Below are 14321 nucleotides of genomic sequence, written 5' to 3'. Positions count from 1 at the left end.
TAAGCACACAATATTTTAGAGACTGAAACATGGAACACCAGTTTCTTATTTCTACTAGAAAACTACACATAACAGTATATATAGTCTGACTTGGACCACAGCTGTTGTAACCATCTGAAAATCCACTCCTAAGCACTGGGGAAGCCTCTGGAATAGTATTGCATCTGGACAGCAACAGGGAACTGACAAAAATCGAGGGGAAGCAGAAGTGCTGTCCGCCATGTTGCAACTTGAGATCCCAACCTCTATCTAATGTTAATTCTACAGCAGTCAATAGATATCAATCATTCATGTTTTTATTACTAATGCTCAAAGCAGTGATGGCCAACCTTTGGGGCAAGTGTGTCTAAAAGTCCAGTTCAAAGCATAAGTGAGTGCTACTCTAATACACACTAATGAATAGATGCAGTCCTCCTGGACTCTAATATAATTTTGCTTCTAAACTACAGAGAAATTGTTGCAAAGAGGAAGCTGGCAGGAGTGCATATGGCATAATCACACTTGCAATCTTTCTGCTCCTGTCCAGGTGTGCAGATGTCTGCTACTTGAGCCACAGGTTGGCCACTTCAGCAATGAAGGATACAACTTTAAACAATTCATTTATAAATATAAAAGTGATCAATGTGTATACCTATTAACTGCAAGGCCTCCACCTTAACTTTTGCTGTGCAGTCAACAACTACTTACCATACTTCTCAATACTTACACATTTTAGATATGCATATGGATTGAAAGAAGGCTTCCATCTTTCTATGTTTTAAACTATAGTTTCAAAATCTAGAATGAAGAATCCCCAAGCTGTGTTTTCAAATATTATTATTTCTAAGCTGACTTAACTGCTATGAAAAATTAATTTGAGCAAATTTTATAAATTATTTTAAGTGGCCAATACTGGGATTCTAAGGTATCCAAACAGGAGGGGGGGAAACACCTGAATTTGCAATAGGGATTTGCCAGATTAGGGATTTGCCAGTATACAAACTGCTTCCACAAAACACAAACACTAAGCAAGACAAACGCCACGGCTTGTGTGTAAAACAACTAGTTACAGTCTGAATCAAAATTTTCTGTTTAAGATAAACAAAACCTGCTATGTAACCACGATAAGGATACATGTAACTCATAGCTGACTATCTCCATTATCAATTTCCGCTAGTATTCTGGCAGATGGAACAATTCCAGGCTACTCATTGGTAGCATACACATTTGAAAATAAGTATTTTTACTATAAAGAGTAAAAGCAACTGAGTTAGCCCAATATGCTAACCAATATGTCACAAAATAGATTTTTACTATACCTTCTTTAGGGTGTGAGACAACCATAATATTAATTAAGGTCAAATCTCTGAGTGTCAGACCAAAAACTCCCAAGAAAAAAGGAGGATTGGTGGAACAACAAAAAATTAAAAAAAAACCAAATATGGACTGTAACACAGAAGGTTAATGTGAATTTCAGATACGTAACTTATATGAAAAATATACAAGCTAACTTAAAGCTCCCTAGTTCATAATAAATTTACAATGTGTCACTTTAAACTGAATCTCAAAGCAGGATTGCTTGTCTACAAAGAAACTTCAAGTGTGTAGTACACTAATGCTAAACATTGCTTCGCACTGTGCACAAGTTGCAAAATGAGCTGTATGACTAGAAGTAACGAGAATTAAAATCCATGAGTTATTTCTAAGTAAACATGGTAAGAAGCAAGCTACAAAACATAATTTGGAACTCTTGCACAGCTAAGCTATTCAAGCTCCATTTTCATAGTTTTTAAACCAATGATTATTAGATTTAAACAAGATCTGTGTCATACAACTTTGTAAAAACCTTATTTCTTGGCAACAGATTTCAAGGTTTCTTTATATGCCTTCACATTATAAAAGGATTTGATTCTACAAGCTGAAACATGAGCTTAACTTTCCTACTGAAATGAAAATAAGTTTTGATCAAACCACCAATATTTGTAAGCACACTCTTTTTCAGCAACAAGATATAAAGACATTAAAAGCTGTTGAGCCTAAATGAAAGCTGGACTAACTACTCATAGCTAAACAGGCTTTTTCAAAGTCTAAGTAAACACCACTGATGAAACCCTGGCAAAGCTCCTAACTGACTTCAGTGGGGTGGAATTTCACTCCAGGTCCCTTGGTAAGCAGATCTCAAGATTACCTAAGCACTCATTCTGAAGTTAAACAAGATTAAGATCTCTTATTATTTACAATATTCTACAAGTCTGTCCAGTACCACATAAGAGACTTTCAATGTTTTATTGTTTTGCCTATTGCCCTCAATCCACTATGAGTAACAGAAAGATGTTAGAAAACTGCTTAAAAGTGATGAAAGGATCAAACAAGGAAATTGCAGGCTGGCTGAGCTGTTCAAGATGAACATAACTAATCACACACCAGGTTACTGGACCAGACCTTGATTTTAATTCTAAGTCCATCTACTTGAAATTTTGACTGAAATCACCAAGGCTTGTATCCAATTAAATACATTTGGAATCAAGTTTATTGGGGTGGAAGGAGTTGTGAAAGAAAGATGAAAATCTCAAATAAACTATTGACAAAAAAGCAGCTGTAAATTCCACATAATTCCACATTATAGGTTAATAACTAGTTATTTCACATAAATATAGGATTATCAGTGTGCTGCTTAAAACGGAATCAGTCTTAACATTTGCATATTCTTTCAAAAATTCTTTTGCAAATGGTATCTCAGTGTAGGTGATGTACTATGTTACACCATTCTCAGACACACCACAGGTTGGAATGCTGTGACATGTCACTAACACAGCTAGCTACATCCTGAAATTAACATTTTAAACAGCATTTTTTTTCCTTGATGGTGATTTAACCATTTAATGACTTTGAACTTTCCCAACTTTTTTGGGGGGGGTTGCTATTTGTGCATATAATGCACTGAAGGGAATAATGACAACAATAACAGATGTGATCACAGAGCAGTCTTATTTCAAACCACGTGTTACCTGACTTCCTATATTCCTAGATTTGTAAGGTCTTCTGAAAACTATCACAACCCATTAAGCTACAAAATTAAATAAAGTATTCTCTCAAAATCATCACAATGAACAGACCAAGTTCACAAATGAAATGCTTAAGAGAATTTTCCTCACAAATGAATATTCAGATTCACAGTGACAAATCATCAGGTGTGGATTGGAGGAGAAAGTATCATTTCAAATTTTAAAATTAAAAGTTACATGCTCCCATCACTCAATATAAAACTGATTTTTCTTTTACATTACACTATATTAAGTACATGAAGCACAACCATGGTTAAAAACAATGTATTTGTGCCTTCCTAATAGATTCCTTTCAGTTTCAACAAAATAACTCAACAAGGCAAAGCAGACTATTTGCTTTGCTTTTCTGTATCGTTGCCAACAGTATGAATGGAAGTCACAGTTGACAGAGGTCAAACAAGTCATTTAACTGTATTGACAATACAGCATTATACACAGAAACATAACTAAGCAATGGTAAAAAGTATTGAAGTGCCTAAAAAGGGCTGACTTAAAACAAGTGTTGTTGGGGCTTTTTTTATTTAGAAAATTGGTTAAGAAGCAGTATTATTTAAATACCTCCGAAAACTATTGTGCTTCAAAAAGGGTGTCCCATTAATATTTCCTAATCGATATCATTTCAAAGCAGCACATTTCTAAACCATACCACACTTTCTGAATTATTATTATTATTTTTAAACCCCGGAGTGACATTTTAGCCACAAGGCTATTGTATCACGAGGGATTCTTGTTCAGAGCACGGAATGGAGGTCTGTAGTGCTTCGTTTTCCCCTTGGAAGACACGGAGCCTCCTGTAGCATCGGGGGAAATACAAATCGATAAGATGACAGATGTGCGTGGCTTGAAAGGAGGCTCTCGCCCCGATCAACGTTGCGGGCAAAAGGGGTTATTTGGTCGAGGGCTGTGCAGCCTTTAAGACTTAAGCCTCGAACCAACACGAGTTACATCCAAATAAATACACCGCCCGGTGGGGGAGGGTGGGCTGGGGTGTGTGTGTGTGTGTATTATATATCTCATCACGGCTCCAAAAAGCGCTAGGAAACCGGTCGAGCGACCACGCGCGATGCCCACGCCAGCCTGGCAGAAAAGAAACCGGGCTCAGGTGCTGCTGCTGCTCCTTTGCTGCAGACACCCTTCAAGCCTCCTTGCCCGGGTGCCGCGGCCAGAAAGAGCCGTAAGGCGTGGTGCCGTCCCTCCCTTTCCTCCGGAGCGCCTGGCGGAGAGGCCTGAACCCGCCTCTCTCACGCCCCCCTGACTGACACACCGGGAACGGGGAAAGGGGGGGGGGGAAAGAGAGAGAGAGAAGAAAAGAAAAGGAGGTCACAGTGGCGCCGGAGCGCGTGTTCCTTTCACCCGTCCACTTCGCACGCACCGCCCGGTCGTCCCTCCCTCTCCGCTCCGCACTTACACTCGGGGCAGCTGCAGCGGCGGCGCCCCCCGGCGCTGGAACACCCCGTCCACGAAGACGCCGTTCTTGCCGAGGCAGCGCAAATAGAAATCGCCCCCGCCGCCAGACGGTACAGGGGCGGCAGGGGCGGCGGCGGCGGCGGCAGCACCATCGGGCTGGGGCCCGGTCCCATCGGCGGCGGCGGGGCCGGCAGTGCTGTTGGCGGCGGCCTGGGCGGGCGGGGCCGTGAAAATCTCGAGGTGCCTCCTGGAGATGAAGCTGGAGTGGCCCATGCTCACGTCCACCGAGCCTTGCGAGGAGTTGCGGCCGATGGTCACCGAGCGCTTCTTCATGAGGTATTCGAACTCGCGGCCCTCCAGCCGGGCCACGGCCGCCGCCGCCGCTGCCGTCCCCGCCGCCATCTTGGCCGAGACAGCGCGCGGGACCGAAGGGGGGCCCCCCTCCGTCAAGTCCCCCCCACCCTGCGCGCGCGCGTGCGCGCCCCCCGCCTCCCCCACACGCCGCCCGCCGGGCCGGCCCCAGACACCGACAGACACAAGCAGCGGAGTGCTACCGTGCAGCGCACACTTTCACGCAGCCCCCCGCGTCCGCCGGACGGGCGGCCGGCTCGGCCAATGGGAGCGCTGCACGCCCATGGAGCTATTCCGCACATGCCAATCGCAACCGGCGCCGGGACCAAGCGCAAGGCAGCAAGGTAGATTGTGCCTCAGAACAGACAAGACAGCCAGGCAGGCGGTAGAAAAACGCGGAATGGATTATATATGGATATATGCACACTGTATATGTTTTAATTGCTTTGAGCGGGCGGTGGGGAATCAAATGCCTGTTACTCCCTGCTCCGGGAACTGTTGTCCAGAAAGAGTGAATAGTATCTTACGCTTGTAAACAGATATATAAATTCTAGAGGCAACTCATATCATCTTCAGCACTGTACATACATAAGCATGCAAATCTGAAATAAGCAAAGGAGGCAACTTTCACTGTTTTCTTACTCAAGAAGAAAAGTCCCATTCATATATATTTATATTTTTGTAGCATTCAACTTCATATACACTACCCTGACAAAAGGGATGCCTACACACAGTGTCATCTCCCCACCACCACCCACTGATTATTATTATTATTGTGGGAAAGATAAGGGCAGCATTTGTGTGTCACCCTCAGCTCCATTACCATTCTGATAGTTCTCACTGGAGGCAAATAACCAAACAGATTACGGTATTTGTGTCTCATTCTACACCGACTACTTACAACATATTACCATTCTTCCTTTTCAACCTACTAGAGATCAATTCTATTTCAGGCTAGCTGTAGTGGAACGCATGATTGTCATGCAAAAAGGTCTGAAGTTCAAGCTAATATGACCCTAGAATGCGCCAGAGATCAGGCACCTATCCCAGGTCACTCACTGCCTGCTGTAGCCGGAGGAGAAACTTACAAGAGAGAGAGAGGTTTTGATAAGGGTCTTAATAACGGCAGATGCATGCAGGTGGTGATTGTCCTTGAGCTATGCTGATCCACTCCTAAACCTTTTGAATGTTAAAATTTAAGACTAGCACCTTGGTGATGAGTTGTGTTCCTTATATACCTAACCGCCACTTTAGTCTCAAACTTGTAATGTTCTACATACCATTAATACCGAAGTTTTAAATAATTTTCTCACTGATTCGAACACTTTCTCTCTGCAGGTTGCCCAAGTGTAGCACATTTTCTGTCAATATTTTATTCAGCAAATAAAAATGCCTCTTGAACTAAATTTGCTTCTAAAATTTTTATATTTTGTAATGGGTTGTTTTAAAGGTTGTTTTAATGATTTTTAGCTTAACGCTTAGTTTTTTATATGAACCCTAAACCAAAATACTGAGGGTTGTTGGGTTTTTTTTTGCAAAAATAAAAGAATCTATCTTCAAGAACATAGCTGTGCATTTTAATAGCTCTCCAACCTGACTGGGCCTACAGAATGCATTAGTGGAACATTGGTAACACAATCCTAGCAATGCAATCATACACATGTTGACTCAGAAGTTAGTCTCAATGGGACATCCCCAGGCAAGCAAGTTTAATATTGCGACCTATTTCTACATAGGATTTGGATACATTATACCCTGTTGAATTCCATAGGTCCTAGGCAGGAGATCTAATTCTGAGTATTTCCAGGGCAGCAGTATGATGTTGCAATCCTAGGCACACTTCCTTAGAATTGAAATCAATTGAACTTACTGAATTCAGATTGCCTTTACTTGCAAGGCCAATTAAAAGGAATAGAGTTGAACCTTCCCTAAATATTAAAAACAATTCAATTAAAAACAATTCAAAGTCATATTACTGAATTCCCAACACCTATCGCCTTTAGTATAATGGAAAGTATGTTTAATTGTGGGTTTAGCTCAAACTAAAAAGAAAATTATACAGCTCTTGTGTATTCTAATACAGTCATACCTCGGGTTACAGACGCTTCAGGTTGCGTTTTTTCGGGTTACGGACCCGAAGTGCCAAATAGCAACCCATGCGTGCACAGACGTGCCACTGCGGGTTGCGAACATGCATCCCACACGGATCACGTTCGCAACCAGAGTGTCCACTGTATACAGTACAGGCAAACATTTCTACTTCCCCGACCAAATAATTTTCCATCCCCAGGCACACTGTTCTGGGGGTTCTCCTGATCCTCCGCAGCTGATTTGGGGTGGAGCACATCAGGAAATAAAAATAAAATAAAAAGCCCTTTTGCATTAGCAGAACTCCTTGCACTGGCACCCACTAGTGCAACTGTTTTGTTAAATCAGAGTCTAGAGATGCTGTGACTCAGTTCACCTGATTTTAGAATTTCATCAAGGTGTCTGAAGTGTCCCATGATTTCTGCAAACTGAACTGGAGCTCATAAAGTGCTCTCGCTCAAAACCAAAAGCCCAGTTTGAAATATTCTGAATAATGCTAGTATTCCAAAAAAGCCATTCAGATTTTAAAAGCCTCACAAAACAATCTGCTTTGGCGCTGTCATTGCACAATTATAAGTTAGTTGTTGTATGAGCTAAGGATTGCATTTGCAGGATTTAGGTTGCAGTGAGTGCTGGGATATTACATTATATTAGATAAGCTCACACCTAGGGAGAAACCTACCTGCTCTGTTTTTATGTTCTAAGAAAGGAGGAACCACAACTTAAAGTATTTGTATGTGCAAGAGATTAGTCTCAAATATGTTTTAAAATGGGGCTCTTTATCAAACATGGGCCATGTTTGCCAATAATGGGATTCAAAGGGCTTTATCCTGATTTGTTTCCACAAAGTTTGCATGGAGGCTACTAGTGTCTGGTATTTATTGGACATTCCTTTTAATTTGTTTGCAAGGCAGATATATAACGCAGCAATCATCCTGATTTGCTTGTGAGATACTTATTCATCTTCTCTGTAATCATTCATTCATCCATCCCACACTTTATGGTGCTTTCCCACTCACTTTCCTAACTGCAAAAAAGCATCTCTCTGTATTTTTTTAAGTTTATTTGTTGCAGTAGGGTGACAAAGCACATTGGATTAAATTGCACAAGCCTAATTTTGTGGTGTAGGCTTATATCCTTCCCACAAAATAGTGACAGTCTGGAGATACCAAAATATTATGGGGGACAGGAGCAGGAAAATAGAGCATATGAGACTTTATACTAAGTCAGACTACTTCTCTATCTAGTGCAATAAGGACTGGCAGCAGTCCTTCAGAGTCTTGGGCAAAGGCATTCCAGTCACCTTCACTACATGATCCTTTAACTAGAAATGCCCGTGATGCAGCACAGGATTTTCTGCATGCAAAGCGTGCCCTCTGCCACAGAGTTGTGATCCTTGACCAACCCAGACTGTGATCATTTGGTATGTCTCTATATAAACGGTAGAATCTTATTGATTCACATAATGTACAACCAGTTTATTAATAAAATACATTCCAGATTGTTATACGTATGTTCTCTGTCACATCCTTCGTTTCACAGTTATCTTTGTTGGACAAATTCCAGTCCAGTAGTCTGAAAAAATCCTTGCCTGTTATTTTGTCCAACACAAATGTCTGCAGTTGGTTTACAAACCATGCTACCCACAATGCTCTGGGCGTCAAGCCGCTTATGGAGGTTGTAACACGCCGTGCAATAATCTCCGATTAACTAAATTATATAGTCTTGGCGCCCTGAATAATATACACAAGTAAGCTACTTCGCTTTCAGGAAGCCCCCTCCGTTGCTTCCTGTTCAATCTGCACTTTACACAGCCCCCTTCTGGGAGGAATTAACAAACCTCGATGCTGCAGCAAGACATGTGCTTTTGAGATGACATCATCCTCAGTGTCTGGGCAGTGACCTAGGCAGAGTGTGTTTGTAAATACAGAAAAGGGCCTTGGGGGTGGGGCAGGCAGAACAATTGGTACTGGAACATAGGGCTGTTAAATCAATGAAATGCCATTTCAGGGACTAGATTAGGCCATTTTGAGTTGACAAATGTTTCAAAGGCAAGACTTTGCATGATACAACTGAGCCAAGGGCAGGTTAAGGAACAGCCTCGACTTGAAATCCAGGCAATTTAAAATAATTGTTGAAGTCGTTTCATGTGCCGCCCCTATTATTAATATGGAAATTGCTGTATGTGCTCTACTATGCAAACGTTTCTTTAAAAAATTAAATACAACCGTGTCTCATTTTTTGCTTCTAATACATATGTGAAGAATAATGATTGATACACATCACCACAGTGACCTCAGGAATATCCTTATTTGTTCTGAAATAAACACAACCACCAGCACAATATGAAAACCCAGTTTACATAGCAGTTGTATTCAGTGAATGCTGTTTAAATGGTTAATGGGAATCAGTGCTTTTTTCCGTTTTGCATAAGTAGCAGACAAGTCTGGGAGCACAGAAGTGGAAGAGAAACTGCAGCATTTTCTGAGATTTGATCATTGTGACTTTTCTGCTCTCTATATTAGCAGGAGTCATCTCCATCCCAATCTGCCTTTGACCTGAATAGGAGTGGCTTGTAATTTCCTTTAATCAGATCTGGGCTCCTGTGACTTTGTAGAATAATAGTGTACTGCAATGTCAAAACTGAAATGTAATGGTGGCAGGCATTATTTGTTTAACCTTTTAACGGTTCACCACTCTGCTCTACAATTACATTAATTTAAATAGAATGTATATTGTTTGCCTAGTTTTTAAAATGTCAGAAATTGAATAACTGCATGTTCTTGTTTCAGGGGCCTGATCTTTTAAGAGTTATCACCAGTCTTGAGGTTGCCTAGCTTTCTGCCAGTGTTGAAGTGGCACTGCTGGTGAAATACATCACCAGAGAACATAGACCCCAACTCTCAGGCAGAACTGCCTGCCAGAGAGCACAAATTACTTTTTAAAATTGTGCTAGTTTAGAGTTCAGAAAGCACAAATATAATACTCAGTAGGAGATACATTTGATGATTAAAGCAGATCCTTGAACAGTAGGTGAAAGAATCTAGCAAGTATTTCAAATGAACTTTTCGCTATGTACATTTTGTGAATTAAGCAGAGCTGCAACAGTTTATATAAGCATATACAAAATGATCACATGCACATTCTATCTCCAGAACTCCAGATGACCCCACTCATTGGCTAATATGGGAAAGATAAGTTACTATCAAAGACTGCAGGGCTCAGCTGGGGCCCCCTGTTATTGCCAAACAAACTTCATGTGTTTGGGTCAGGTTAGGTGATCAGATGTACAGTATTGGAATTACTGTGGGTCAATGGAAGACCACAGGTTCTGCGTACAAAAGCCTAGGTTTAATCCCCAGCATCTTGTGGTAGAACTGGGAAAGGCTTCTGTCTGAGACTCTGAAAAACTGCTGCGTAGTAGACAGTTTTGAGCGAGATAGATCTGTGGTCTGACTAGGTATAGGAGATAGCTTCCTATGTTCCAATCCCACCTCATTTCCTACTCTTGAGGTTTGCCATACATCCTTCTGAGCAATTTATTATTCAGACAGACTACAGGCCGCTGCTTTGCATTTACCAGTCTTCATTGACACTTGTCACTCGTTGTTGTTGTTATGCCGCTCATCTGACTGGATTGCCCCAGCCACTTTGGATGGCTCTCAACCAAAAACAGTAAAAAGACAATACAACATCAAACACTAGAAACTTCCCTGAACAGGGCTGCCTTCAGATGTCTTTTAATATATAGCTTCTTGGTCTGTTATCTGACTTGCCCACTCAAGTTAGAGCTTGCCCTCTGTCTTAGAAATGAAGGCTCTAGTCATGGTTCCTTGCTTGTTCACCTGAATGCCCTCCTTTCTTAAGCCACCTGAAAAGAGCTACCACAGCTTCGGGCTTGAATTAACCTCCTATTGTACCCACCAGCTGCAAGGATGGCTACCTGTGGGTTTTGAATTGGAAACACTACATTCTATAGCCACAGGCATTATCAAATGTAACTAAATTTTTGCCTCACTCCTGCCTGAAACTCTGGAGAATCACTGCCTGTCAATGTCAGCAATATTGTGCTAGATGGACCAATGGCCTTACTTGGCTTACCACAGCTATTTCAAGTGTCCCATCTCAAGAGCACACAGTCCATCACAGCAGAGTTAGGCACTAGATAATGTGTTTTAAATTTACAGTACCATTACAATGCACTCTACCACTATGATCTACCAGCCGATGGATCACTTAGCTTGCTAAATATGTAGTGCCTATGAGCATATTGGACTAGAAAGGGGTACATTGCTCCCCTGTTATACTGGTGCTTCACATGGGATCTCTTTATATCGTCAGTAACCTTGAGATGGCAAGGGAGCTTTCCCTGATCACAGTGTCCTTGACTCTCTTATCTGTGGATTTGCCCCATAATTGTATGAAAAGAATTAAGGTATCAATTAATTAAGATAACTAAGATAAATCAGAGCAACTGGCCATGGAAAACAGTCTCAACTCTGCAGATACCATCAAACCCTGAGGTAACATTGTAGGATTAGGATATGAAAACTGAAAACAAAACAGCCGCACAGTATTTCCGTTTCAGGACAGGATATGTAAGTGTAAAGCCCTTTGGGCAGCCACTTGGTGGCAGCATAACTGTGTTTACACCTGCAAAGAGCTGTTGTTGCTGCACCAGCACTTGCACCTCTCCAAGTCAGCATCCTATGGCTGTTTATCAGCTTTTTGATCACGCAGCAGAAAATATAGGACTGGGCTGTAATTTAAACAGAATGGACAGATGCTGAAAACCTTATCAGTCTTCTTCCCTTGGTTCTGTGCTTACTAATATTGCTGCAAATGAGATAATACTACAGCTATGCTTTCTCCCTTAATGGTTTTCTTATTTTTGAATGCCTATTTTTTTCTAGATCAAAACATTACTTTAAAAAGCAATAAAGAAAATATAGTCAGTCTGTATGGTATCAATAAGTTGATTACTGGGGTAAAGTTTTCAAGCTTATATAGGATTGCAGGGACAATATGTTCAGCCCCTTCATTTCATAAAGTTGTCCATTTAATGTACAGTACAGATAAGGAAGAAATAGCACTGTGGAGTTTCAAGAGCCTCATTAATGAACTTATGTGTATGTGTAGTGTGAGGCTATGTCCCTAATGCCAATTCCTCTCTCTAATTAGGCTAACAGGTAGCTGTGCTCTCCTTATGTCCTAATTCCAAATGCTCTAGAAAGGTGAGACAGAAGATACATGTGTTGCAGACTCAGCCAGCCCACTCCTATCCATGTTTACTCAGAAATAATTCCCACCGAGTTCACCAGGACCTAGTCTTAAGCAAATGTGCACCTAATACATAAATTGACTTTCTGAAAGTCCTGAGGGAGAAGTCTCTATTTGCAGCCAATCGGAAGCCGCGCTTTGGTTTCTGAACATTTTGGAAGTCAAACGGACTTCCAGAACGGATTCCGTACGAATTTCAAGGTATGGCTGTATAATGAACTCACGAGCAGGATTTGAGCTATGAGCAACAAAAGTGATTAGATTATAATATTGTGGTTATGATTTAATAGATAGAAGATGTGGGGGAGCAGAAGGGGAGAAACAACAACTTCATGGAAAATGGGGTGGGAAGTCGATAAAAATAAGAGAAAAGAAGAAATTGTGTTTTGATTGTATATGTTAAAAATGTTGAAACTTAATGAAACATAATGGAAAGAATAGAAAACTTAAATTTAAAGATATTTAAAAAACATTACCTTACATTGTTTAGAGAAACTTTATTTATTTGATTAAATGCACAACATATTGAATGTACATCTTTTCCACCCGACAAGCCGTTAACTGCAGTTTATGTTCTTGAAAAGTTCAAGCTCCAGTGATTAAAGATTGCTTCTCTTTCTGCAACAATTTCTTATAAAGAGCTTTCATGGAGCTGTAACATTTTATATGACACGTGGAGGGAAAAGCTAAAGATTATTGTTTGCTGTGTTGGATATAAGTTATATAACAACCGCAGACCGCACCACTTGCACTATGCAAGTCAAAATTATTGGATTAGTGCACATGAGAGCTGTCCTCAAGAAGCTCATTTGATCCATTTGGTCAGCAGACAAAGATGTTTAATGAGGTGTAGGGAAGTATACTTATCAGATAATTACTGACAGACTCTAGCTTTGACAAGATGCCAAGATCTGTACAATACACCCAGGCAGCAGCTTTAGATCACCCACCATCCTTTCTTAGAAAAATTGTGTCCTGGTGTTTGTCCACCAGCCATATATTAAATTATGATATCTATGATAGTCATCGTATGTAAAAAGTAGGGATCCCTTTGCCTATGCTAGCAGGCAGTCTGCATCCAGAGGTTCTGAGTTCAGATCACTGGGTGTTGGAAGGAGATGAGGAAAAGAACATGAATGTTCCCTAATGATGAAGGCAATGTGCCTTATTATCCAAAAGGAAACACAGACCCTGGTAAGAGCACAGATACTCCTGGAATCTTGTGCTGCATGTAACATTATGTTCACACTGGAAGAGCTTCAGAAGGAGTTTGCAATGCGAAACTAGAGGAGTGGATAATGTAAAAAGAAAAATTAATTTTAATAACCATTACTAAAAGAACATCTCCAAAAAAAGAGCAGGTTGTAGACTATTACATCATTGTCAGTTGCACAATAATAAGGTGCACTGTTTTTGAAGTGGAGGTTTCAGGCAGGAAGGAGGGTGAGGCTGAGTGAGTGCTCAGGCAGTTGCAGTTGTGGGAGAATACAGTGGTACCTCAGGTTACATACGCTTCAGGTTACAGACTCCGTTAACCCAGAAATATTACCTCAGGTTAAGAATTTTGCTTCAGGATGAGAACAGAAATCGTGCTCCGGCAGCAGCAGGAGGTCCCATTAGCTAAAGTGGTGCTTCAGGTTAAGAACAGTTTCAGGTTAAGAACAGACCTCCAGAACGAATTAAGTACCGGTACTTAACCCAAGGTACCACTGTATAGAGAAAGAAGGCGTGGGGCAAGGTAAAAGCAGAAATGTTGAGTGCTGAGAACACATAATAAATCAGGGTAGATGAAACTCGATGATTAAAAATGTTGATTTAAACCAGGCTTGTTTAAAAATATCATGCTATAAATTTGAGCGCAAGCAAATTTTAAAACTAAAATTTAATTGCTCTCTTACCAGATTTATTAGCTTCACTCCAGGTAATGTTGAGCTGCAACCCTATACACAGACTTACCTAGGGATACACAGTTGAATTCAGTGGTACTTACAGTATTTCTGAGTAGACATGCATGTGGTCTAAGTCACATGAAAAGCAAAAGGGTTGTGATTTTCTTTCCATTGCTTTCAAAGGTCCTTAGTAATGACTGGCTATAGCTGGAGCAGAGTCTGTTTTTCTGTGTACATGAAGAAACAGTTTGCTCAGTTCTCA

The 14321-nt window shown here is 41.0% G+C and overlaps 1 protein-coding gene across 2 annotated transcripts in view; it reads right to left on the bottom strand.

Annotated features, from left to right (window-relative positions):
* Positions 1–4878, bottom strand: part of FOXK2 (forkhead box K2) — a 30085-nt gene extending 25207 nt beyond the window's left edge. The window contains exon 1 of one of the 2 annotated variants that reach the window (XM_083597725.1): positions 4453–4878. In XM_083597725.1, the coding sequence (XP_083453851.1) occupies positions 4453–4853 (401 nt within the window). In that variant the 5' untranslated portion in view covers positions 4854–4878. The remainder of the gene's footprint in view (positions 1–4452) is intronic. The other variant, XM_083597724.1, reaches the window with a different exon arrangement.
* Positions 4879–14321: the final 9443 nt, after the last annotated feature.

Source organism: Podarcis filfolensis (genome assembly GCF_964270895.1).
Source record: "Podarcis filfolensis genome assembly, chromosome: 2".
Classification (NCBI taxonomy): Eukaryota; Metazoa; Chordata; class Lepidosauria; order Squamata; family Lacertidae; genus Podarcis; species Podarcis filfolensis.
Note: the sequence above shows the minus strand (reverse complement) of the source record. Positions and strands in the feature narration are given on the sequence as shown.